This window comes from Dasypus novemcinctus, chromosome 24 (genome assembly GCF_030445035.2).
Source record: "Dasypus novemcinctus isolate mDasNov1 chromosome 24, mDasNov1.1.hap2, whole genome shotgun sequence".
Taxonomy (NCBI): Eukaryota; Metazoa; Chordata; class Mammalia; order Cingulata; family Dasypodidae; genus Dasypus; species Dasypus novemcinctus.
The window spans coordinates 7,453,093-7,476,142 of record NC_080696.1 but is presented as its reverse complement, the minus strand read 5'-3'; the positions used below and the strand labels follow the sequence as shown (position 1 = coordinate 7,476,142).

At 40.5% G+C, this 23,050-nt stretch overlaps 1 protein-coding gene across 4 annotated transcripts in view; it reads right to left on the bottom strand.

The window, feature by feature from the left end:
- PLCB1 (phospholipase C beta 1) overlaps positions 1 to 23,050 on the bottom strand; it is a 699,686-nt gene that overhangs the window by 131,381 nt on the left and 545,255 nt on the right. For all 4 annotated transcript variants that reach the window (XM_004470680.5, XM_004470679.4, XM_058287542.2 and 1 more), the window contains 9 exons: positions 19,280 to 19,347; positions 16,381 to 16,477; positions 13,663 to 13,747; positions 11,645 to 11,769; positions 8,238 to 8,392; positions 5,894 to 6,058; positions 3,918 to 4,017; positions 2,914 to 3,018; positions 553 to 662 (listed from right to left, as the gene is read on the bottom strand). In XM_004470680.5, coding sequence (XP_004470737.1) covers positions 553 to 662; positions 2,914 to 3,018; positions 3,918 to 4,017; positions 5,894 to 6,058; positions 8,238 to 8,392; positions 11,645 to 11,769; positions 13,663 to 13,747; positions 16,381 to 16,477; positions 19,280 to 19,347 — 1,010 coding nt within the window. The remainder of the gene's footprint in view (positions 1 to 552; positions 663 to 2,913; positions 3,019 to 3,917; positions 4,018 to 5,893; positions 6,059 to 8,237; positions 8,393 to 11,644; positions 11,770 to 13,662; positions 13,748 to 16,380; positions 16,478 to 19,279; positions 19,348 to 23,050) is intronic.

Sequence of the window (23,050 nt, the reverse complement as noted above, 5' to 3'; positions counted from 1 at the left end):
TAGACCCTTTCTAAATTATTTTTTTTGCATCATGAAACCAAATTTGGAATAATATAACAATTATTTTGGGAATATAAATCATATATACACATAATTGATAATAATAGTTAACACTTTATGGCTTATACTAGTACCAGGCATTGTGCTAAGTACTTTTATGTATTCTAAGAAATTAGAAGTGCATTTTGAAAATCCTGCCATTTAAACTAAAGAAAAAAAGAAAATATTAAATGACTTGAAGATTATCTTCTTTTTTAAAGTGCCTAATAACTTTTAGTCAGCAGGAAATCATCTAGAAAATTTCACCCTGAAAAGCAAGACATGTGCTATTTAATATGATCGTAGAATGAGACTCTGGTGGTGTCCACAGAATGCCAAAACAGAATGAGGTAAGAAAGCTTCAGCCAGTCATCTTGGTGTTTTTGATGACATGCTGAACTCTGTGAAAAAGAGGTTCCAACATGCTATTTCTTCTCTTTAAGTGTGATGTTGTGTAGACCAAGCCAGCAAATAGGTGTGGAAGCTGTGCATAAAATTAGGACTCCCTCTCACCTCTTTCTTTACTTCTTCTTCATCTTCCAGTGTCAAGGCAGCCAGTTGCTTAGCTCTCTGCTCCATCAGGTTCACATATCGGATTGGGTTTGACAAAGCTTCAATTACATCTATGCAGGGAGGAAGCATTTCACGTTAAAGGTCCTGGAGGTTTTGATTATGCACCACCCATCCATCCATATACCCATCCACCCATCCATCCACCTGCCACCCATCCATCCACCTATCCACTCATCCATTTACCCACCCCTCCATCCTTCCATCCTATACTCATTCATCCTCTATACCTCCACCCATCCATCTAATTATGCCTCCTTCTTCCTCCACCCTCCTATCCACCCATCCACCCATCCATCCTACACTCATCCATCCTCTATACCTCCACCTACCCATCTAATTACCTCCAACCTCCCATCCATCCATCCATCCATCCATCCATCCATCCACCCACCCACCCATCCATCCATCCATCCATTAGTCCATTCACACAAATTTGAGGACTGGGTAGAAATTAAAGATCTTCTAGTCTAATCCCCATCATTTCACAAGTGACTAAAATGAGGAAAAATGTAAAGGTATTCAGATTTGCCTTGGCTAAGCCCCTAGTTATTTATCCAGAGATTTTTTTCAACAATACTAAGAGGTCTTTGGGTCTTTTGTTTTCCTTTATCTCATTCCTACCCACCTTTCTTCTGATGATGGCAGGGTACAATGGAAAACTCATGTGCTTAGAGCTAGGCAGACTTGTGTTGGAATTTCAGCTTCCAGCTATCCATCTAACCCCTCTGCTTGCTCTCTCCCTCTCTCCCTTCCTTCTTCCTATTTGTTGTTATTATTACTATATGGTCATCATTACCAGGGAGGACTGAAAGACCATCAATCTCAACAAGACTCTAGGTACAGAGAGTTCCAGAAAAGATAGACAATATAACTAGACTCCTAAAATTAAAGAAGTTAAACCTATGGAAATATATTTAAGTATATTGGGCTCTTTTTATTTTTGTTGGAAAAAAACGAGTGTGACAAATTTCTAGGCACTTACTTTTGATAATTTCCTTTTTAAATTCCAGATTTTATCAGAATATAATAACAGCAACAACAGCAACATAATAATACCGAGCTGGGGTCAGTGTACATTTTTCTGTAAGGGTCCTGAAAGGAGATCTTTTTTTGGGCTCGTCGTCTCGGTTGCAATTACTCATCTCTGCCACTGGGTGGTGCAAAAACAGCTACAGGTGATATGCAAATGATGGGCGTGGCCATGCCCCGATAAGATAAGACTTTCCCTACCAAAACAGGCAGTGGGTCATTCCGCCAGTGGGCGGTGGATGCCTGACTCAAGGTCTAGAGCAGCACCTGTCTCCACTCCTACTGTGACTCAGCAGAACTGGGCCGTCAGGGAGCAGGTTGTGTCTGTGGCACCGAGAGCAGGTGGTCCAGGCGTCCCTGTGGCTAGCCCTCCCTAGCTAAGCTGCCTTCAGGCATCAGTCCCAGCGTGCATGCCTCAGGCCCTTTACAGAGGGCAGGCTGAGGTCCAGAGCCAGGGGGCGGGGCGGGCCCTCCCTGACTTGTCCTTATCTCACTGCCGTCCCTTACCAAGCAGTGGCCAGAGTGAGAACTGTGATCAGCTGAGCCAGGCGGAAGGGGAGAAGGAAAGTGGACGGAAGCCAGTTTGACGGCTTTTTAAACATTTTAAAGTGTACAGCGCAGTGGCGTGTGCAGTGTCCTATCATCACTCCAAACAGAAACTTTGGATCCATTAAGCAATAACTCCCCCATCCCTCCCCTCCCGCCATCCGCTGTGGCATTTCAGAAATGGAGACATCTTACATACAAATCTTACTCTCCATGCTCCTACACGACCCAGAGATTTGGCAACACTGCTCTCACTGCACAGGGCAATGGTCAGCTGGGGTGAGGGAAGGGAGCCGTCTTGGTTTAGTCTCGGGTTTAGTCTGGTACAGACTCCTGGTACAGACTGCTTGGCACTCGATGCATTCCCGTTTTGAATTCCTGGTTAACACCCTGATGGGTGAGTTGCTCTAACCTTAGGGTTACAGTTCTAGAACTGGGTGAAGGCGAATTCATTGTGCAGACCTAGGCACGCTGCTGTAGCACCAGGTAGCACAGGTCGGGAAGCACTGAGATCATGCAAAGACTACCAGCGAACAACTGTCCTCCAAAGGGAAGTATTAGAAATTATATTATTCACAGAGGCTTGAACAACGTACCTCTAAACACACATACAAAACCAGAAGTGATTCTGAGGCCAGAATCTCCTGCCTTTTCTTTGGCCCAATTTTCCTTCCACAAAACCACAAACGTCTGAATGCTCCCCTGTAACTCAAATTGTTTATTTACCTGCGTACGTATCAGGTACATAGTCTTTCACCTCGATGTAGACAAAGACAGCTGGTAGCATCAGAGGCTGGTTCCTTTCATTCCTCAGACTGACGTAGTGATAGCCTGGAGGGTGACAAGGAATCTGGGTTTCACATATTTTCTTCACAATATTAGTTCTAACTCATGAACATCCATGTGATGGAAGTGTCAAGTTCACCTGACTTGGGAATGACAAGCAGGTCACGTCTTTCTCCTTTGAATCATGGTTTTGCTTAATAAGGTATCTTTGTCACCAGACAGAAAAACATGCTTGGTTTGTATTTTTTTTTTTTTTTTACCTTTCTAGACATATTTCCAACCCACAAAATAGAAATCAAAATCATCTGTCATAGATTGAATTATTGGTCCAAGTTGGTACCCTGTAAAAGAATTGTACTAGCCAAGACTTCTTGACTTTGGGCTTAGCCATATGCTCTGCTTTGGCCAATGGTGTGTTAGTGATGGGGTTGCAACGGGAGGCTTAAAATGTGCTGGTAGAGCTAGGCTGGCCCTTTTGCAGTCCAGTGGTCTGCCATGGGAAGTCCGTTGGTCTGCCATGCATGCAGTTCAGCCGTCTGCCCAGAGAAGTCCATTCTTGGGCACCACTGCCCCCCTGGCCTGGGCCCAGAATAAGCACACGTACAGCAGACTAAACCCAACCCACAGCATTCAGCAATGCCAGCCTACGCCAGTCACACCTCTGCCAACCCGCAGGCCTGTAGGAATGAAGGCAGGTGCTTGTTGTTATAAGCTGTTGAGTTGTTGGGTGGTTTGTTACGCAGAATTACTGTGGCAAGAGTTGACTAATACACCATAACACATCACAAAAACATGAAACAGAGAAAGCAGGTAAGCCAGGCTGCTTATACGACGAAACCGCAGAGCTTCCAACGGCCTCCTCAGCTGTTCTTTAGTAATCAGGTAAGGCAGCGATGCTGCTCTTTCCAGGTTGGAAAAAAGGCTTCTCACCACGCTCTCCGTACCTGGTCGAACTGCTTGTACTGGCAAGATCCGGTGCCCGATAAACTTCCCTCCTTCCTCATAAACTGCTATCCTGAGACAGGCCAGAGAAGGAAGGACCACCTGCAGGGACATTTCAGCACAGATGGTTACCCCAACCGTCAACCCCAGGAAGGAAGGAGCAGGGCAGTGTTTACACAGACAGCGCTTTCCCAAAGCCAAGTAGATGTTTCTCCTTGGCTACTTTAGATAAAAAGGGGTGCTGATGCGCTACAATTTAGATTTTCAGAAGGAGAAGACATGGATACCCAGGCATATGGCTTCATCTGTGACCTGTCACCTTGCCCCCGTGAAGCACCTTTTCAACACACAGGAACTTTTCATTTCACGTGAACATTCTCAGTGTGGAAATGACATAAGTTCTATGTTTAAGTACAAGAGTTAGAGGTCTATGCTAGCATTTGGTCTATTTTCAAAGACTGTATTTCAAATAACTTCTATACTTTCAAAGCAACACCAAAAAATAAGGCTTTTGGGATAGCTTTCAAAATGCTATTGCTTTATAAATTTCACATTCCCAATTTAAACAAGCACTCATTTCATTGTAGTACTCACTTCACTTGCGAAACTGAAGTACACAAGCTACATCTCATGTCAAGAACACGAGAGCAACTTCCAGATGCTTTCGATAGCAAGAGCCCACTAACATTTATTGACTATTTTCAACAGGCAGCCTTTTTCAAGGAGTTTTATTTTGGTGCCTTAATGTTAGGATTATCCACAATAACTCTTAAGAAGTGGACACTATTATTAAACCCAGTAAGCATATAGAAAACCCTGGAGCACAAAGGGAAAAAGTAACTTCCAGAGCCCCCCAGTCATGAAGTGGTGGCTCTGGGATTTGAACCTGGGCAGCTCCTCTCCAGGGCCACCCCAGGCTCCTACCACAGCCCAGCATGTGACTGTAGAGACCCCACATACAACACGGTAGGTGGTGCTTTTTTCTTCCTGTCGACACTCTAGAAAGCAGGCTCAAGGAGTGGTGTGCCCGTGCGGATGAAACCTGGTAGGCACACCCTTGCCCCCGCTGGCTTGCTCTACAGAACGGGAAACTGAGCTAGGTCAGTGGTGATGTGATGGGTGATTGATCCTGTATCTGATGAATTAGAAAATCGTACTGGGGTCTCTCCATTGGGAATCTTCACTTACACAAGTCTTTAAGACATCCATCCTCACTTACATCTATTAAGCAAATCATGTTTATCACTCAGGAGGGAAATTGCCTATGCTTATTTTAGGTCACTGAAATATTTTAAGAATCTTTCAGAAATGTGAGACCTTCATATTCTACTGCCAAAAGTATGCTTTGGGGTGTGAGGTGAGGAAAACATCCTAAAATGCTAGGGAAGGTGCAGTGAGAGCAGAGGGAGCCTTGACATGGACATTCTCTTTGTGAGGACGGCCTTTGTCCATGTGTTGGCCATAAGAAGCCAAGGCGGGAAGACCATCCACTCTGCAGTCTACTGAGCTGTTTCGCCTTTTGTAGTCGGCACGTGTGAAGAAGCTTTGCTTTTTAGCGAAGGCAGAGAGAAGAGCCTAGTAGAGTGAGAAAGGTTTTAACTCCATCAAATTGAATCCAGACAAAGTTTTAATATTCTTTTCAAAAGTCAGTAAGACCTCCTTCCTCTCAGCTACCAATTGCTTCCGAACTTTCTATTTTACTTGATTGAATTACAATGAAAAATGTCATTTAGATATGTTAAGTTTACAAGTTATTCTGTCTTCCCAAATGATGTATATGGATTGATTTATAATACAATTCAGAATATTAGAACAAATGATTATTGGAGATCTTGAATATTTTCCAGGATCGCTTTACACATGCCATTACTCACTGCAGATTTCCAAATTAAGCAAGAAATAACTCCTCACTTCCTTCCCCCCTCAATATAAAACGCCTGGCGCACCCCTGCAGCTCAGTCAAGCACACCAGACCCACCTTTTTGAACACGATGGGCTCTTCTTCCCAGACGGGGTTGACAGCGTTTCCTTGGGACGTCTTCGTCTTAAAGGCCTTCCGCCTTGTGTCCACCGGCAAACCAAACATATCCACTTCCACGTAGGTCCCAACTTTCTTGTCGGAAAGAAACTGACCTGAAATAATCTAGGAAACAATAAAGAAGGAGCGCTCGATGAATGAGCACTAAAGACATAAGCCACTCTGTTAAGGAGGCACAAATATGAATCGAAATGTCAAAGTAAATATCCATTGTGAAGGTTAAACTACGAGCAGAATGAAATAGAAGCCAGAGTAGAAACGTGATTCTATTTCACTTAAAGGGTAAAATTGTTAAGGCATAAAAGAGGAATTGATATTGAAAATGCTGATGTTAGAAGGAATCAATTATAAGACAAAGCTGTAAAGGAGGAAATAAGAGGACCAAATATCAACTTTAAAGCATCAAAACCAATTTGTCCTCAGCCCTAACCTCATCTTGGTCATCCAGAGAGTTCGGAGTCTCCTCTGCCGAGTTTTATACTGGTGGATATTGTGCGGATAAAAGGGATTTAAAAATCACAGATCCCCTCGACATCTCCTCCCCGCTGCCTCTCTTCCTAAGCCTGTTTTCAGAGTCTGAGGAATCAGCGCCGGCATCACCAAGGTGAAGGGAAGCGAAGGCCCAGGTGTCCTGCCGCGGGGACCAGAGAGGGTGGCGGCGAGCGCCGCTGTGCAGCCGGGGCTGGGCAGGGAGGACGCGGCCCGGGGGTCGGAGGCCTTCTCGGCCCAGCCCGGGAAAGGACACAGGGTCCCAGCGTCACGGCCGGGCCAGGGACCAGGGACCGGGCGCGGGTGCGGCCTGGGTGGCACGAGAAGGGCCTCGGGGCTGAGCGGGGCGCGCCGCCGTGTGCCGGGACGGCCCGAAATGCAGCAGAACAGGGGCGCAGGCCCGCGTGCTGCCCCCTGGCGAGCGGCCGCCGCACTGCAGCCTGGCTTAGCAGCCTCTCCGTCCTGCACCGAGCGCCCCCTACCCTGGCTGGGGCTCGCCTGGGTCCCCTGCACGGCTCCACTTTGCGTCCCGCCTCTGCGCCACTGTTTCACATTCACTTACACCCTCGCAGCACAGTTTTCAAGGAAAAAGAAAAAATAAGCAGGCAAACATGTGCAAAACCAGGTGAATCTGCAAACAAGGCCAAAGTATACGTGGTTGGACCCAACTAGAACAACAATTGACAAGGGTTCTAAAAATAACTTTTTATCAGTATTGGATGCTCAGGCATTTATTTTAATCAAGCTCGACAGGAATTAAACATCCTTTGCTGAAAACAATTTCCAAAAATAATTCTGCCAATTCTGCCCACTTCAGTCTTTATTTACGTGGCTTGAAATCATTTCAAAAGATATAATTGTGAGACACGTGATTAGAATTTTATTTTTAAAAACTCTGGTGTAAATTGACATGTAAAATGGGGCTCAACGATTGAGATAAAATTAGTGAAAATGCTACAATGCATAATTTTACACAAGTTCTCCAAATGCCTTTGGTTTAAGATCAGGCTGCAAAATTGCATATGTGTTTGATAAAACAAGTTTCTTAGTTCTATATGAAATATGCAGTTAAACCAAAAAGAAATGAAACTTTGAAAAAAATTATATGAAATTCCAGCTACAACGACCACAGGCTTACAGGACCCATGTAAAAATTTCATGATGAAAATGTATTTCCCATTCCTACTTTTAAAAATGTTTTCTGACAATTAAAAACATTTATCTCTGGTGTAACATTAGTTTCAAAGACTGCAGAAAATCATTGGCAATTAATTTTTTAGGGTCAGTAATGTTCAATAAGCAAGCCTGATTTTATTTAAAATTCCTTTCAAAAGCCACTCTATGGTAATGTGAGAGCTATTATTCAGTGTTTAATATCCTACTGAGAAAATATTTTCTTCTACAATTTTGTCAGTGTGGATATTTTTCTAGAACTTTAAAAAGAAAAAAAGAAGAGAAGATCTTGCCAATATAGGTCACTAATTTTTGAGGTAAATTTTATGATGGGATATTTACACTCACAGAAGGGACTGACCATAATGAGTCTCAACAGCTGGCTTTACAGATTTGGGGTCTGATTTGTTTCTTATCAAAAGCAGGGCTCAGCCCCTTTCTCTCATCCGTGTGGCACCTGAAAAATTGAAATGGGAACTTGATCCTTAGAGAGAAAGAAGTGTGAAGGAAGTGGAGCCTTTGCTAGCTATCACATTTTTAATAACCAAACAACTTGCTCATGTGAAAGAGAGGACGTTCAAGACTTCTGTCGGACATGCTTTTGTACTAGAGAGGCGCATACCTTAACAGATAAAGTGTTCGCCACTATCCCATCAACGATGCCTTCTGTAAATGGATCAAAATGCTTGTCAGGTCTCCTCATAAACTCTGGCTTGAGTCTGTAGCCACTCTTGCCATTGTATTCATACATCCCCATGTTAATCTGCATGGCCAAGTCTGCATATTAAAAACACAAATCCTTAGTAGAGATGTATTTATACTTGGAGCAAGAAAGTAAGAGAAAAAGAGTGGTATTCATTAATCCCATGTATTATAACCCACTTTTAGTACTATTTCCCTTTACAAAAGAAATAGTCATTTTAGATATTTAGGAAACACACCTAAGAAAAAATGTTCAACTCTAATTCCCAGATCCAAAGATAACCACTGCCAACTGGTCTGCGTATATCCTATTTTTGCACTTAAAATATACTTTGACTATATGTCCATCTTATTAAATATTACCGTCTTAATTTTAACAGCTGTTTCGAATCCATTTGAATAGACATATTTGAATTAATGTATTTACGCAATCTCTTCTTTGGGCATATTTATGTTTCTTTTAATTTTTCAATGTGACATATAATTTCTTTTTAGGAGGGACCGGGGATTGAATGCAGGACTGCAGGTGCTCAACCACTGACCTACATCCCTTCCCCAGTGAGCGTTGCTTTTTTTGTTTGTTTTTAGGAGGCACCGGGGATTGAACCTTGGAACTCATACATGGGAAGCAGCTGCTCAACCACCGAGCCACACGCATTCCCCTCTAATGTTTTGATGAACATAGTTGTGATGAAATCTCTAAAGACATCATCAGTTTTCTAAGGAGTGGAATTTCTGGGTCAAAAGATGCGCACACTGGAGAAGGTTTTGATGAGACTTGCTAAAAGATTTTACAGAAAACTTACATCAGCTTATACTCCCCTAACTCATATTTCAGAGGATGGGCTCATCAACACTGGAGGCTGTGAGCTTTTAATTTAAAGGAAAAACGATGTTCCCTTCAAGGTTTTCCATTCCTTTGATCCCTATTTAGCACAACCAACGTCTAATTACACACTAAGTCTTTTCCAATGGCCGCATTTGCTGGCCAAAGTTTTCCTATGACTCACTGTTATCAAACGAGCATTCACGCTAATTGCAACGCTAGGGTGAAAAAATGCATTTTAAAGTCATAAGGGATCTGGGAAACTGCCAGTGGGTCCAGGTTAACAGTTTCCCAACCCATCTCCATTTATGTGGATAATAAAAAGGTGATTATAGTATTATTTCAAGTTCTGTGTAGCATTTTTTTTTTTAGCAAAGAAGTTAAATTTTCACATCCTTTGCATTAGGTTATAATGACTATACCAAAATTGGACAAAGTACCAAAAAAAAAGAAAATGATAGTTCTATCACAATTAAAACAAGGACTCCAAAAGCATAAAATTACATTAGGAAATCATATGTTAAAACACACACACACAATAGGCACATAGAGGTTTTTCTAGGTATAAAAGGAAAAATATATATTAGAAGATCTATTAATACAATTTATCACTTTTATGCATAAAAGAGGAAACTAACATATGATCATCCTAGTAGATGTCATAGAGGACAACGTAAGTTACTAAAACACTGTCAAGTAGGACAAATGTATACTCCCTTAGTATGTCAAAAACATCTCTCAAAGCTATAGTCAATATCCTACTTAATAACATCACAACAGCAAAATTATCATTAGTGTCAGAATGAAAAACAAGAATGCCTACTCTTTGTACTACTATTTAATATCATTCTAATACGATCTAGCCAAAGCAGTAAATGATAAAGTCGTTAATTTTTGTGGATGAATTTATAAATTTAATATGATTTTAATCAATAATCATTTTTTTTAATTGGGAGAGGGAAACAATACAATTAAACCAAATTCACTTGGAACACAAATCTCACTGGCCTCAGTAAGACAAAAGCAAAAATTAATAACAATGAAGGAGAATTTCCACTTCCAGGGTATTAAAGCATATTATAAAACATTATATCAAAAGCAGCGAATGACTGGCTCCAGGAAGGCAGAAAAATTTATTAAAAGAAAAGACTAGAGGGTGAAAAAAAATAGACCCAAATTAACAATAACTGAAAAGGCTATATGCATTAAACTGCAATTCCATTTTAGTTAGATGATTCTTTAGGGAAAAAAAGGACTGATTTTCTGCTAATATCACACATCAAAATTATTTTTGGGCAGATTAAAGAGTTAAATGGAAAGAAAGAAGAAAGCATAAAAGAAACAGAAGTAAATGCACATCTATCTGATCCTGGGATGACAAGGCTATAATCATCAAAGTAAACCAAGAGTCCATAAAATAAATCATTCATCAACCTGATGTCATAAAATAAATTTTTCTCTGTTTCATAAAATAAAACAGACAATATATTATTTTAATACAAGGACCTATATAAACAAATAGGAAAATTGACACTCTTCCTGCATAGACAATTCACAAAAGCAGAAATATAAAACCCCTGAGATATACTTAAACTGTTTGACCTCATTAATACTCAAAGAAGTGAAACTGAAACAGCAGTTACATGTATTTTCTCTGGAATTTATTGTTTTTATTTTTAATGATAATATTGAACAAGATCTAAAATGAGAAGGGCCTCCTCATATCACCCATCGCTGAGGGAGAAGTAATTCAGTGCCCCATTTTTGGTAGAAAAAAGGCATTATGCATTAAGGTGCTTAAACATTTCACTTCCTTTAACACGGTATTTCTGTTTTTTAGCAACTTTTCCAAAAGCATGTTAGGAGATAGATTTAGCAATTTATTTTCAAGATTTGTTTGTTCAACAGAAAAGTATTAATAGTAAGAAAAAAATTCCCTTAATGTCCATCAATGAGAATTGCATTTCAGTGACTCGTGAAACATGCTTACTTTAAATGTATTAAAATTCATGCTTTTGTATAGCATTTAATTATAACTGTATTTATAGCTATATACATATTTTTAACAAGCAATTAAGTGAGAAAGCATGTATTTGCATAGAAAAAAAGATGTATGGACAACCAAACGCTAATGGTGTTAAATCTTTGGGTAGAAGCTTTCTTGGCATTATTTATTTGCACTTTTCTGACTTGTCCAAATTTTCTACAAGAAGTATCTATTACTTTAAAAAGAATTAAACAAGCATCTGTTGGAAAAATAATGCAAAACTTAATAGAATTGAAGATTTGATTATTTTTGAAGACAATTTCTCAATTTTCAAAGTTTGCTTGATTTTTGGGGGGGAGGGATTGGCATTTGTTTTAATGAAATTCGCTTCTATTTTTAAAAAACCCAAGTCTTGCTGTCTTTCTTCTTCCCCAATTACTTGGCAATGGTTTCTGGAAACTTGGAAATGTGGTTTTATAATGGAATGGAAAGGAGCATGAACTGTGCTACTTACCCACTGTCTGGAAATTAAGGGCAACCATTTGACAACCTGCGTTCCAGAAAAGCTGGGGCATATAGTTGGATGAATCCACACGGGTTCCTTTCGGATATATCCTGCTGAGCTGCATTTTGTTATATCTGGACCATCACGTTAAGTAGTGAATGCAAGTACAAAAATCATTAGCCAGTGATGATTTACAATTACAAAAATAAGTAGCCAGTATGAGCTAAGATGCTACCCTCTATTGTTCTCCCCTGGGCAAGTGGAGTAAACATTGATGGTCTCCCTGGGCTGATAGATAAAATATTCCAAAAACCTTTCTGAACAAAGAGAATAAATGTGTTTTTATTAAATGGAGCATCACCTTTGCAGAGCTTTGTGGAAAAAATTAATGAAGTAGCAAAAAATGATGGAGTCAAAGTCAATTTGGTTTTGTGGCGATGACTAAGGATGGACTAACTTATGAGTGACTCTTGAGGAAGCCGGACAGTGTCAAGTCATGTGAGAGTGTGATACTGGGCTTGGCACAAGCTGAGAATATGAACTGGGCTGGCTATTTTTGAAATGCCATCTGTTCATTTTCTTAACCTTCTCTGGGAGTGCGACTTGCCAGGACTGGGGTACCTCTTTATGATTGATAGCAAGGTCAATATAGCACAGAAGGTTCTGACCTCATTTAATATTTTGGTTCCTGGCATTTTCTAGCCTAAGGACCTTGTAGTTATCGAACAAGGCTGTGTCTTGGAAAGGCAGTTGACTAGTTCCCATTACCTAGTACCGTTAGGGAGAGATTAGATTAAGGTTTTGAACTTGGTTTTCTGGGGAATTAGGCAAAACAAGTTTGAATCTGGATTCATACTTGGGAAATGATTTCACCCTCCTGTGCCTCAGTTTCCTTGCCTATAATGGATGTTTAACAATTCCTATATCAACTGTGAGGATTAAATGAGATGAGACATATAAAGAAAGGTGTGTCACTAGTCAGTAGTAATTATGACAATTTTTTAAAGAGTAACTTTGTTTTGGAGCCTCCATTTGTTCTGCCCCCTGCTATTGTTGAGCTTCAAAGGTGACTTTTTAAATTCTAGGACTTGATTCATGAAATTGAGCTCCCTTGGGGCCTTTAGGATTAATTGCATGAAAAAACTTTAAAGGCCTATTAACATTTTATTTTGACTTACGGATAATAATAAAAAGGTTCATTGTCAGTGCAACAATGGACAAAGTAAACTTAGTAATAATGTAGGAATGGAAGAGCATGTCACATTGTTACAAGGATAATGATTCCCAGAGGTTCTGGGGGAGGGGGAAGGAATATGAGGTGAAACGCAGGGCATTTTCAGGGCCCTGGATTTAAGGGTAAACCACAAGGTAAACATAGGCCTGGGTTAGCAGCAATGTTTCCATAGTTATTCATCAGTATAATTATGGACCACATAATTAATAAGATGTTATTAATAGAGGAAGATGTGGGAGGGGAGAGGGTGAGGTTTGTGGGAATCCTGTACACTTCCAATGTAGCTTTTCTGTCATCTAAAACCTCTTTAAAAATAAAGTTTGATATATTAAAAAAGGTTTGTTGTCAGCAATGCCAAAAACATTATTAGAATAAACATTTATATTCTTTTCATTATCAACACAACTACTAACTACTTTTTTTTACTGGCACTTGTTATATGTGTAAAGTGAAGGTAGTAACTGCACACATATACACACATGCACTCTTTCTGTATGTTACACCTAACCACAGATAAAGCCATGAAGTCGGTTTCCTTATGTCTGTTTAATGGAGGAGCAAACTTGGAGAAGCTGAGAACCCAAAGGGCACAGCTTGAGATGTGGACTTGCTTTTCTTCTCCATTTGTCAGGCTACCTCAGGCAGCCTTGCAGAATGGTCCAAAACCAGCTATCACTCCCTGGATACAGATTTAAGCCATTTTTTGCATCTTTCTCCCTATTAAAAAAATTAAACAAACGGGACATGACTAGAGTTGTGTTAATTAAGCACTCATTCGTCAAATCAAGGATACTCTACAAATTCCACTGGAGACTTCGTCAGTTGCTCAAGTCCTTTGGTTTCCACGAAGGAAGACATTTCAAAACTTTTGTTTCTTTCTGAAGTAACAAAACATGAAAAGAAGAAAGTAAGAAATAAAATAGAAATTACAATTTATAACATTATAAAGGAAGTACAAGTGTTTAATAGAATTAAGAGCAATTAATCCCCAACATGATTTTAAATTCAAAATTTTTGCTTGGTTTTAGAGAACTATTTATTTGGAAGAAAAGCTGATCCTTGGACATCCCTTTCGAGATGCACTACTCGGGTCAGATGTGCTTTCGGTTTTGGAAGTTCGTGACATGGTGGCCCTATGATGGAGAAGTGATCTTTAGAGGTGTTCAGTGGCACTGGAAATGGTTTTGTCAAAAAAGCAGGGGCCCTTTGGGAATCTTTTGTTCTAAATTCATCCAGATTGGTTTTTTGAGAGCACTGCTGGAGAGTAATGAAGTCAACCATGGACGAGTGTGGGTTAAACGCTGACTATCTCTTCATCCTCTCATCTTCACCTTTCTGTTTTAAACAACTAATGTGACGTGGGAATTATGGGAGTGGAAGGATCCTTGAAACTTTCCACTCTACTGGCCTCGTCGTCTAGATGAGGGCCAGAGGGATGAACATGCTAAAGAGCTCAATATTCTTGAATACAATTGAAACCTTTCGAAAGTGAATTCCAAACTTCCAATAGTAGTGAGAAAATGAAACAATCTTTGTTTAGAGAGAGAGTCAAAAAGCTTCTGTTCCTCCACGTCTTCTCTGACACTTGCAGTCCTCTGTTTTTTAATAGCTGTCTGTCTTATGGGTGTAAGATGGTCTCTCATCGTAGTTTTGACTTGCATTTTCCTAATAGCTAGTGATGTTGAGCATCTTTTCATGTGCTTTTTAGCCATTTATTTGCTGAGGGCAGGGAGAGGGAAGAAGAGGTGTGATATGGGGGCATTTTTGGGACTTGGAGTTGTCCTGAATGATATCACAGGGACAGATGTAGGACATTATTTATCCTGCTATATAACCCACCAATGGACTGGGGGAGAGTGTGAACTACAATGTAAACTATTATCCATGTGGTGCAGCAGTGCTCCAAAAGGTATTCCTCAAACGCAATGAATGTGCCACCATGATGAAAGAGGTTGTGGATGTGGGAGGAGTGGGGTGGGGAGTGGGGTATATGGGGCCCTCTTATATCTTTTAATGTAACATTTTGTGTGATCTATGTATCTTTTTTTCTTTTTAAAAGACAAAAATAATAAAAAAAAGCTTCTACACCTTCTTTCCAATTAAAAATCAAATGGTTTATACGGTTTTCAGATACAGGTCATATACGGAGTGTTCAGAGAGGTTTCAGGTTTGTAAGCCTGAGTTTACCTCTGAGACAATTTTCCCTCTTCCATAATTAATGAAAACTGCTTTTCCCAGATCATTGCCAGGCAGTTTCTTGTTCATTTCCTCCCACCCCCCAATTCAGGTCTCCTTTATGGGGAACCCTAAATTCTCTTTTTTGGTCAGTCATAACCAAATTAGCATGGCTGCTAATAAAACTGAGTCAACATTGGTGGACACTTTGTAAAATACGAGCTTTATTCTTTTAAAACCGTGATCAAATGATGTAAAACACAAGGAGCAACGTCCTTGTCTGTGAATCTGGGACTTCAGGTACATTTTCTCCTTCTCACACCAGTGCTTGTCTGGGAGCTTTTAACAAATGAATCAGGAAAACTCATTTTATAGCCAATGACAGTTAGAGTAATATGAAAAGAACTATTTTAGGATTTTCAACTGGAACAACATGCAGTAAGAAGCACCAGTAATTATAACATCAAAGAAAATGCTGAAATCTTCTATGTAAACTGGATTGGCAGGTAAATTCTTAACTAGAGAGACTAGATATCATATGCCACTAAGTTAAGACATTTTTTTAAACAAAATTAAATAAGTAAATGTGTTACATAAAGGCTTGGGTTTTGATATACAGCATCTCTTATAGATATTTGTAAGCAGCTACTGTGTTTATGTGGAAATCAACTTTTAAGAAGACACCCTTATAAAACACTAAAAAGTCCAAAGGATTCTCTGAACCTCATAGCATCTTACATTGTTGCGAATAAAAGGGTAATTTCATAAGAGAGTTCTTTTCTATATGGAGAGGAAACATGATATTTATTTTTGTTTGCATCCAGTATGGGTATGTACTTAGAGGAAGGGAAGACACAAAGTGGGGTGAAATTAATTATATATTCTCCTAACTATATAAAGCATGGGCGGGACAAACGCAAAGTGGTGAATCAGTCAGTTTGGTTCCAGTTATCTGGGCTGGCCTTCTGGGGATGGTAGAAAATGCATTTCAGCACTGTCACTTAAATAAGCCATGGTTGGATCCCACTGTGTACAGAGTGGAAAAAAAAAAAGCAAAATTCTCAACTGGCTGTACTCTGGTGTAATATTTTTCACATAAGCTTGTATTTGGTGGGTTAGGGGGATAGGGGAGAACGACTTCATCCCTTCCTAATACCTATAAATAGGTGCATAGCTACATGTATTAATAAAGATCACCTGAGAGCCAGCCCATGTGTTCACAACTTCACAAGCACAGAATGGCTCTCTTCAGGGTAAGTTCTTTGGTGGATTTACCTTGTGTTTAAAATGTACTCCATATATGCTATATTAGGGTTTTTCTCCAGGGAAAACTTACTTTTTGAAATTTCAAATGACTCAAACTTGACGGGCTGAATGTAGTTCACCAGGTTGGACATCTCTTCCGTGGCCATGGCCTCGCTCCCAGCGGTCCCCTGGAGGGGGATAAAAATGAGGATTCTGGCGTCAGCACCCACCATGGCGGCCACCATCCCGTGACCACGCGGGCGGAAAACCATCCCCCCTCTTCCGGGAACGGTTATCACCAATAGGACATCCATTACAGGGGGACAGGAGGCACTGCCTCGCTTAGACTATGCCAGGCGTGGGGGGAGGGCGACGTGCCACTCGAAGTGGAGTCAGACGCTGGCTGCCCCGAGGCCTCCCAGACCAGCAGCTGCATTTTCACAATGAGATTCAAAGACACAAGCACCTTCGAGAAGCACCGAGTTAGCCCATTTTCCACAGAATCCATCGGTGAGGGGCTCTTACCCAGGGGTCCGCGGACCCCCAAGGGGTCTGTGGAAAGACTCCAGGGGGTCTGTGAGCTTGAACTGAAAAAAAATCAAGTCCAGTAGTTGTCCAGCATGAAATGTGTGTTTGCCTTGCAAAGACTGCACCGCAGTTCTATGTTCTTATTCAAGATAAGCAGCAACAGCCTGCACACTGTTTCTAAAAAGTAAAATTTAACTTTAGCTTTCCTCTACTTTTGATGTGTTGGATTATTATTCAATGTGGTAAAAAAGAAGCACGTATGTGTAGGATTACGTTTTCTATTCTAGTAACTATTTCAATATATGTAACTGATTTCCTTTGTAATTTTATCTTATGCATTTAAAAACATTCTTGCGGGGACATGTTGGTGTGTGCGACGTATTTATTAACTAATACACAGTAGAGCGTGGGCTTAGTATGACCTTTATTTTCACGTAGCATGTTCTGAGTGTGGTGGATAACTGCGCACACAAAGGCAGGTAAGGATGGCGGAGATGGTTTATGACGCCATAGGAAAACTCGAATTTCAAAATGTTTGCCAAAAATGACCTTTTGGATAGATGTTGAACTGTGCTAGTTATCAGGCATACGGGAAAGTTGTAAAACGTTATTTTGAATAATCCTAAAATATCACTTAAAGACATGCTGATGTTGAGTGTCTGAAAACACTCTGCTGCTACCTTCTGAGAAGGGGCCCGAGGTTGTCACCTGACTGGCAAAGGGGTCCAGGGAACAAAACAGGTGAAGGACCCCTGCCATAGAAGGGGTCTAAGGTTAGTCCACAAAGAACTCACTGTCCGATTGGGAAATGATGGTGCAGTTGGCTGTCAGCGAGGAGGACCCCGTTAGGAAGGGTGGCCTTGCGCAAGGGAGCTGGCAGGGGCGAAGGGCGCTCCTCTTCACACACTCTTCTCGCCCCTCCCCTCCTGGTTCCTTGTGCATAAACATTCGACGAGGGGGTAGCACGTAAGAGCCACAGGAAGCTCGAGAGCCAGGGAGTCTGGTTCTGAGGCCCAATCCCAGCACTCAGAAGCTGTGTGAGGAGCTCTGCTCTTCATGTACGGCCTTAGGATACATGAATCCCTACACCACACAGGGTTGTCGTGATTATTAACTGAGTTAATTTCTGTGAAGGAGCTTAGAACAGTGCCCAGCACACAGTACATGCGTATGTTATTTCAGCTAGTATTCTACCACATATTACTTGGATAAGATTTTAAATAACCTTGTGGTATGAGGTAGACTCTGTAGACTGATCTTCCTTTTTGGAGACAAGATTTCTCTCGAAAACTCCCTTAGCAAAATTTAGGTTAGACTTCACTTGGGGAATTTTCAGTTGCCAATGGGCCATCCAATAAATACATTAGTTTTTAAATGATCAAAGAGTCATTGATTTAAAAGTATACATATTTGAAATAATTCTCACGCAGAACTACTCTACCAAGCATTATAATAGTTATCCTCTTGGATTTTAATTTGAAAATTAGTGAGGAACATAATGACTAAAAATATAGACTACATTTGAGTGAATAATGGTAAGAGGAGAAGAAGCTTATCATGTTATTTGTTTGTATTAATTGAATTTGTAAAGATCCAGGCCCTGAACCTGAGGCAGTCCAACATATTTCAAAGCAGGTTCAGGATAAGTTTCCTGACCAGGGCTCCTGCTAAAACAAATATTTAAATTCCAATTGACCCGTCACTGAATTGTAGCTAGGTTCTGTGAAGTGAATTTAAAAAAAAATTTATTTTTATTCTTTAAATTTTTCCATACAAACACTCCCCTGTCCCCCATTCATCCCTGGCAAGCTCTAACCTATTTTTCATTCCTGCAAATTTGCCATTTCTAATCATCTCTTATAAGTTATAGCGTACAATAAGTGTCCTTATGTGCCCTGCTTATTTCACTGAGCACAACGTTTTCAAGGTTTGCCCGCAAGGAGCATGTCCCGTAACTTCCTTCTTCCTTATGATTGAATGAATTATGTGTAGGAGCCACATTTTGCTTATGCATTAATTTGCTGATGGGCATATACAATAAGTACTTCTGAGCTGACGAAGTTACCTGGGATGCTGGAGTTTATACTAAGGGGAAGCTCTAGTGGTTCCAGAATTGCAACAGTGGAATTAATGCCAGATTTCTGAACATGTCTCCAAATGCCAGACCTTCTCTAGAATCATTTGGCGATCCATTTGATTGCCTCAAAAAATGAATGAACCGGGCAGGAGGATGTCACAAGTTTGGAACCCACCCTCTCCCTACCGGTTTGATGGAAGGCAATCTCAGCAACTCTGCCCCTGATAAAGAAGAGTGCGTGATGCCTCGCCTATTCCTTTGGCAACCAGGATGGCAAGAAAGCATTAAAGTGAACTGTGGCGCGTTTTGCCACTAGATGGCAGGCGAGGACCAGGGACTGCGGAGGCACAGCCCAGACGGCCAATTGGCGGTGAATGGTACCCACCTCGTCCATTGAAGATTTTTTACAGTCATCATCATCATCATCATCGTCACTCTCTGTATCAGCTTCCCCTGTCAAATTTTAAGAACAGAGCATTAAGTACAGATTTAAAGCACGTGTAACGTGAACCACCAAAATTTGATGAGAGGGGTGTAGCAGTTTGATATGGTTATGAATTCCAAAAATAGATATTGGATTATGTTTGTAATCTGGTCTGTACCTGGGCGTGATTAAGTTATGATTAGGGCTTTGATTGGGCCACGTCATTAGGGCATAGATAAAAGATAAATGGTGAAGGACAGAGTTGGGGGGTTTTGATGTTGGAGTTTTGATGTTGGAGTTTAATGCTGAAGCCTTAAGCTGGAGCCCCAGGAAGTAAGCTGACGAGGGAAAGAGAAGCCAGCCCCAGGAAGAGAGGAACTCTGAGCCCAGAGAGAAGCAACACCCTGGAAGAGGAACCCAGGAAGCTGAACCCTCGCAGATGTTGGCAGCCATTTTGCTCCAAATAGACTTTGGTGGGAAGTAAATGATGCTTTTTGGCCTGGTATCTGTAAGCTCCTACCCCAAATAAACACCTTTTATAAAAAAACAACCTATTTCTGGTATTTTGCATCAGTACCCCTTTGGCTGATCAATACAAGGGGTATTCACTGTTTTAAAAGATTCTTTCAAGGATGTCCGTTTTATTAATAAAAGAGATATTTTTGAATATCAATTTTTCTAAATTTGATTTGCGGCTATCATTTGAAATTTCCAAATTCTACTTAGAAATTCTTGTCCTAGCGATATTTCTCTACATGTTTTCTGAACCTCTGATGGCATATGTAGTTAGCTTTCTAGGGCACAGGTATCTTACCCTAATGTATACTCTCGCTTTCAGGGTCTCTGTCTCTCAGTCAGCTGAAGTTCCCCTTTCCCAGCTTCCCCTCTCCCGAGCCCTGGCTCTTGGATAAGGCTGGCACACACCCCAAGGACCTGGCAGCCACCATTCCAAGGCCATGCAGGATCGCACAGAAGTCCAGGAAGATGATGTAACCTGGGGCACCAGGTGGGGCTATGATAACTCCTGACTCCAAAAACTGTTAGTTATTGACCATGTCCTAGGATTTGCCTGCAAACTTATCTCATGGATGCACTGGCTCCTGAACAATGCCCGTATCTTAGAAAGGGATGTAAGTTGGCTTAAAGGGGAAGATTAAAATGTGTGAACTCTTAAAGTCATTATGCTTGAAAATCTACTTTGGTCATGAACGCTTCATATTTAGCCAATTACAGTCATTTTGAGGACAGGCTTTCCTTTATTTTTCCCCCTAAGATTTACCAGATTTTTCTGCTAGGTCGAATATCCATAATAATATGAAGAATTACATTATTGCAAAGCTCCTGGGTTAAGTCAGGTTCAGAAATATAAGTTATATAAAAAGATTTTCAAATGAAATTAAAGATGGCACAGTTCTGGGTTGTTTTGTTCGTCTACTCCTCTTTCCGTGTTAACACAATGCAATAGCACGACAAGCCCAGTAGATGGCAACACTGGCTCAACAATGAGGCCGTTTGCGCCGGTAACTACCTCCACCAGTCATCAGAAAGTTAGCTGCCCTGCTCGATTTATATATAAGACGTGGCATCCCCCTCATCGTCCTCCAAGGAGTTTATAAATGTTTCTAGTTGGCTGAAGAATTTTAGTCAGTCCCTGAATGAAAGAAGTGAGTAAAGTATTCATGAAATAGCTTAAGAGGGAAAAGATTTCTGAGAACAATAAGGCTGTTGATGGCTTGATTCAAGAAAGCCTTAGAGAGCCACTTTGTTGCTTTAGTTACTGAGGTGAATCAGCTGTATTTTGGATGGATCCCATATCTTATTATATTAGAGACGCATAGTCTTAGGTGGCAGATGTCATTTTAAGTTTTGCTTTTTTAAAAAAATGTGTTGCCCCAAATTCTTTCTGTTATTTATTTTTCTTTTGGTTTAATCAGAGGGGATTTTTTCAAGTAGAGAAGTCGTTCAGTAGCATCTTACAAATGCTTCATTCGGTATAGCAATATAACCAATATAACCGTATCTCAGTCATTCCAAATACCTTATCAGATCATTCTTTGACTTATGTGAGAAAGAACTTATCTTCCTTTATTGTAAGAGCAAGAAACTGGTTCCTTCCTTCTAATCTTTGTAGGGATCTGGGAGGAAACCTTTTGAACCATACAAAGAAGTCTTGCTATGCCTGAGTGCTTTAAGACAAGAGCCCAGGCAAGGGCTGAGTTGGAGCAAGGCATCTGGCCAGCTGGGGGCAGGAGTAAATGAGCTTTGAAATAAAGACCCAATTTCATGTTTTTCAAGTTACCTGAGTTCCCAGTACCAGGAACATTAACCAGGTGGTAAATTAGCAGTGCTCTTTATACAGGGGTCTACCTGCATATGAAAATGTCCAAAAATTTCCATTGAAATGAAAAATGATTGCACAATGAGCTATGGAACTGGTTTATGAAATCTACTGAATTACTAACAGATTGCTGATCTTTCTCTGTATTAAGCAATAATGTTCACTGCCTGTAAAAATCGTTATTTGTGTTATGCATCAGTTAACAGGAGGGAGAGAACTAGTAGTGGGAAAGGCAGCTGTGAAAAAACCAAGCACCCACATGCAAAGAAGACTTGGTTTGTTTGCTGTCATTTAAGGGTGGGACGTGTTTAGGAAATGGGTGGCCTGCTGAAGGTGGACCTGTTGATGACATGCATTTCCATACTTCAAAAGGAACATTTTTCCCAGGAACAAAAATTATTTTTGAAAAAAAAAACATTCTGAAATAATGTTTGAAATACACATTCAAAAGCTACAAACAGACTTCCAATGAATTATATAATGCCAATGGACAAGGATTGTAATCTAAACAACGGAAGGAAAAACTGGTAGCGGAGAACCCCCAAAACAGAAGAAATAGAAGGAAAGATACATTAAAGTCTTGGTCGACTTTTTTTTTTCTTCCTGATTGTCCTGGAGTTTATATATTAATTTTATTATTTTAAAACTTTTAAATTGCTGAATGATAGGTATACAGAAAGGTACACATATCATAAGTGTACAATGCAATGATGTTTCACCAACTAACCATGCCTGAGTAACCAGTACTCAAATCAAGAAGCAAAATATAACCAATCTGCTGAACTCCCCAGAGGCTCCCTTCCACTCACTCTTCCCCAACAGTAACTATTATCTGGATTTTTTTTTTTAGGAGGTACTGAGAATTGACCCAGTCCCTTGTACACAGAAAGCAGGCATTCAACCACTTAGCTACACCTGCTTCCTAATGACAGCTGTTATTTTTTGTTTGTTTGTCTTTAGAAGGTTCCAGTGATGGAACCCAGGACCTCGTACATGGGAGCAGGCACTCAGCCACTTGAACTATATCCGCTCCCCTCATCTGGACTTCTAATAGCATAGATTAGTTTTTTCTGTTTTTGTATTTTATAGAAATGGAAAGATATGTATATGCCTTTTTTTGTATCTGACTTTCTTTGCTCAACGTTGTTTATGAGATTTATCCCTATTACTCTGTGCAGTAATAGATCATTCTTGTAGCTGTACTTTAATCCATTGTGTGACTACACCCTGATTATTTATCTGTTGATGGGCATTTGGTTGGTTTCCAGTTCGAATGCTCTTGTAAATTGTGCTGCTTTAAGCAATTCTTGTTCTTGGTCAACACATAGAAACCTTTCTGTTGGGCACATACCAAGGAGTGGAATTCCTGGGACATGGGGGCTCATGCGTTCAGC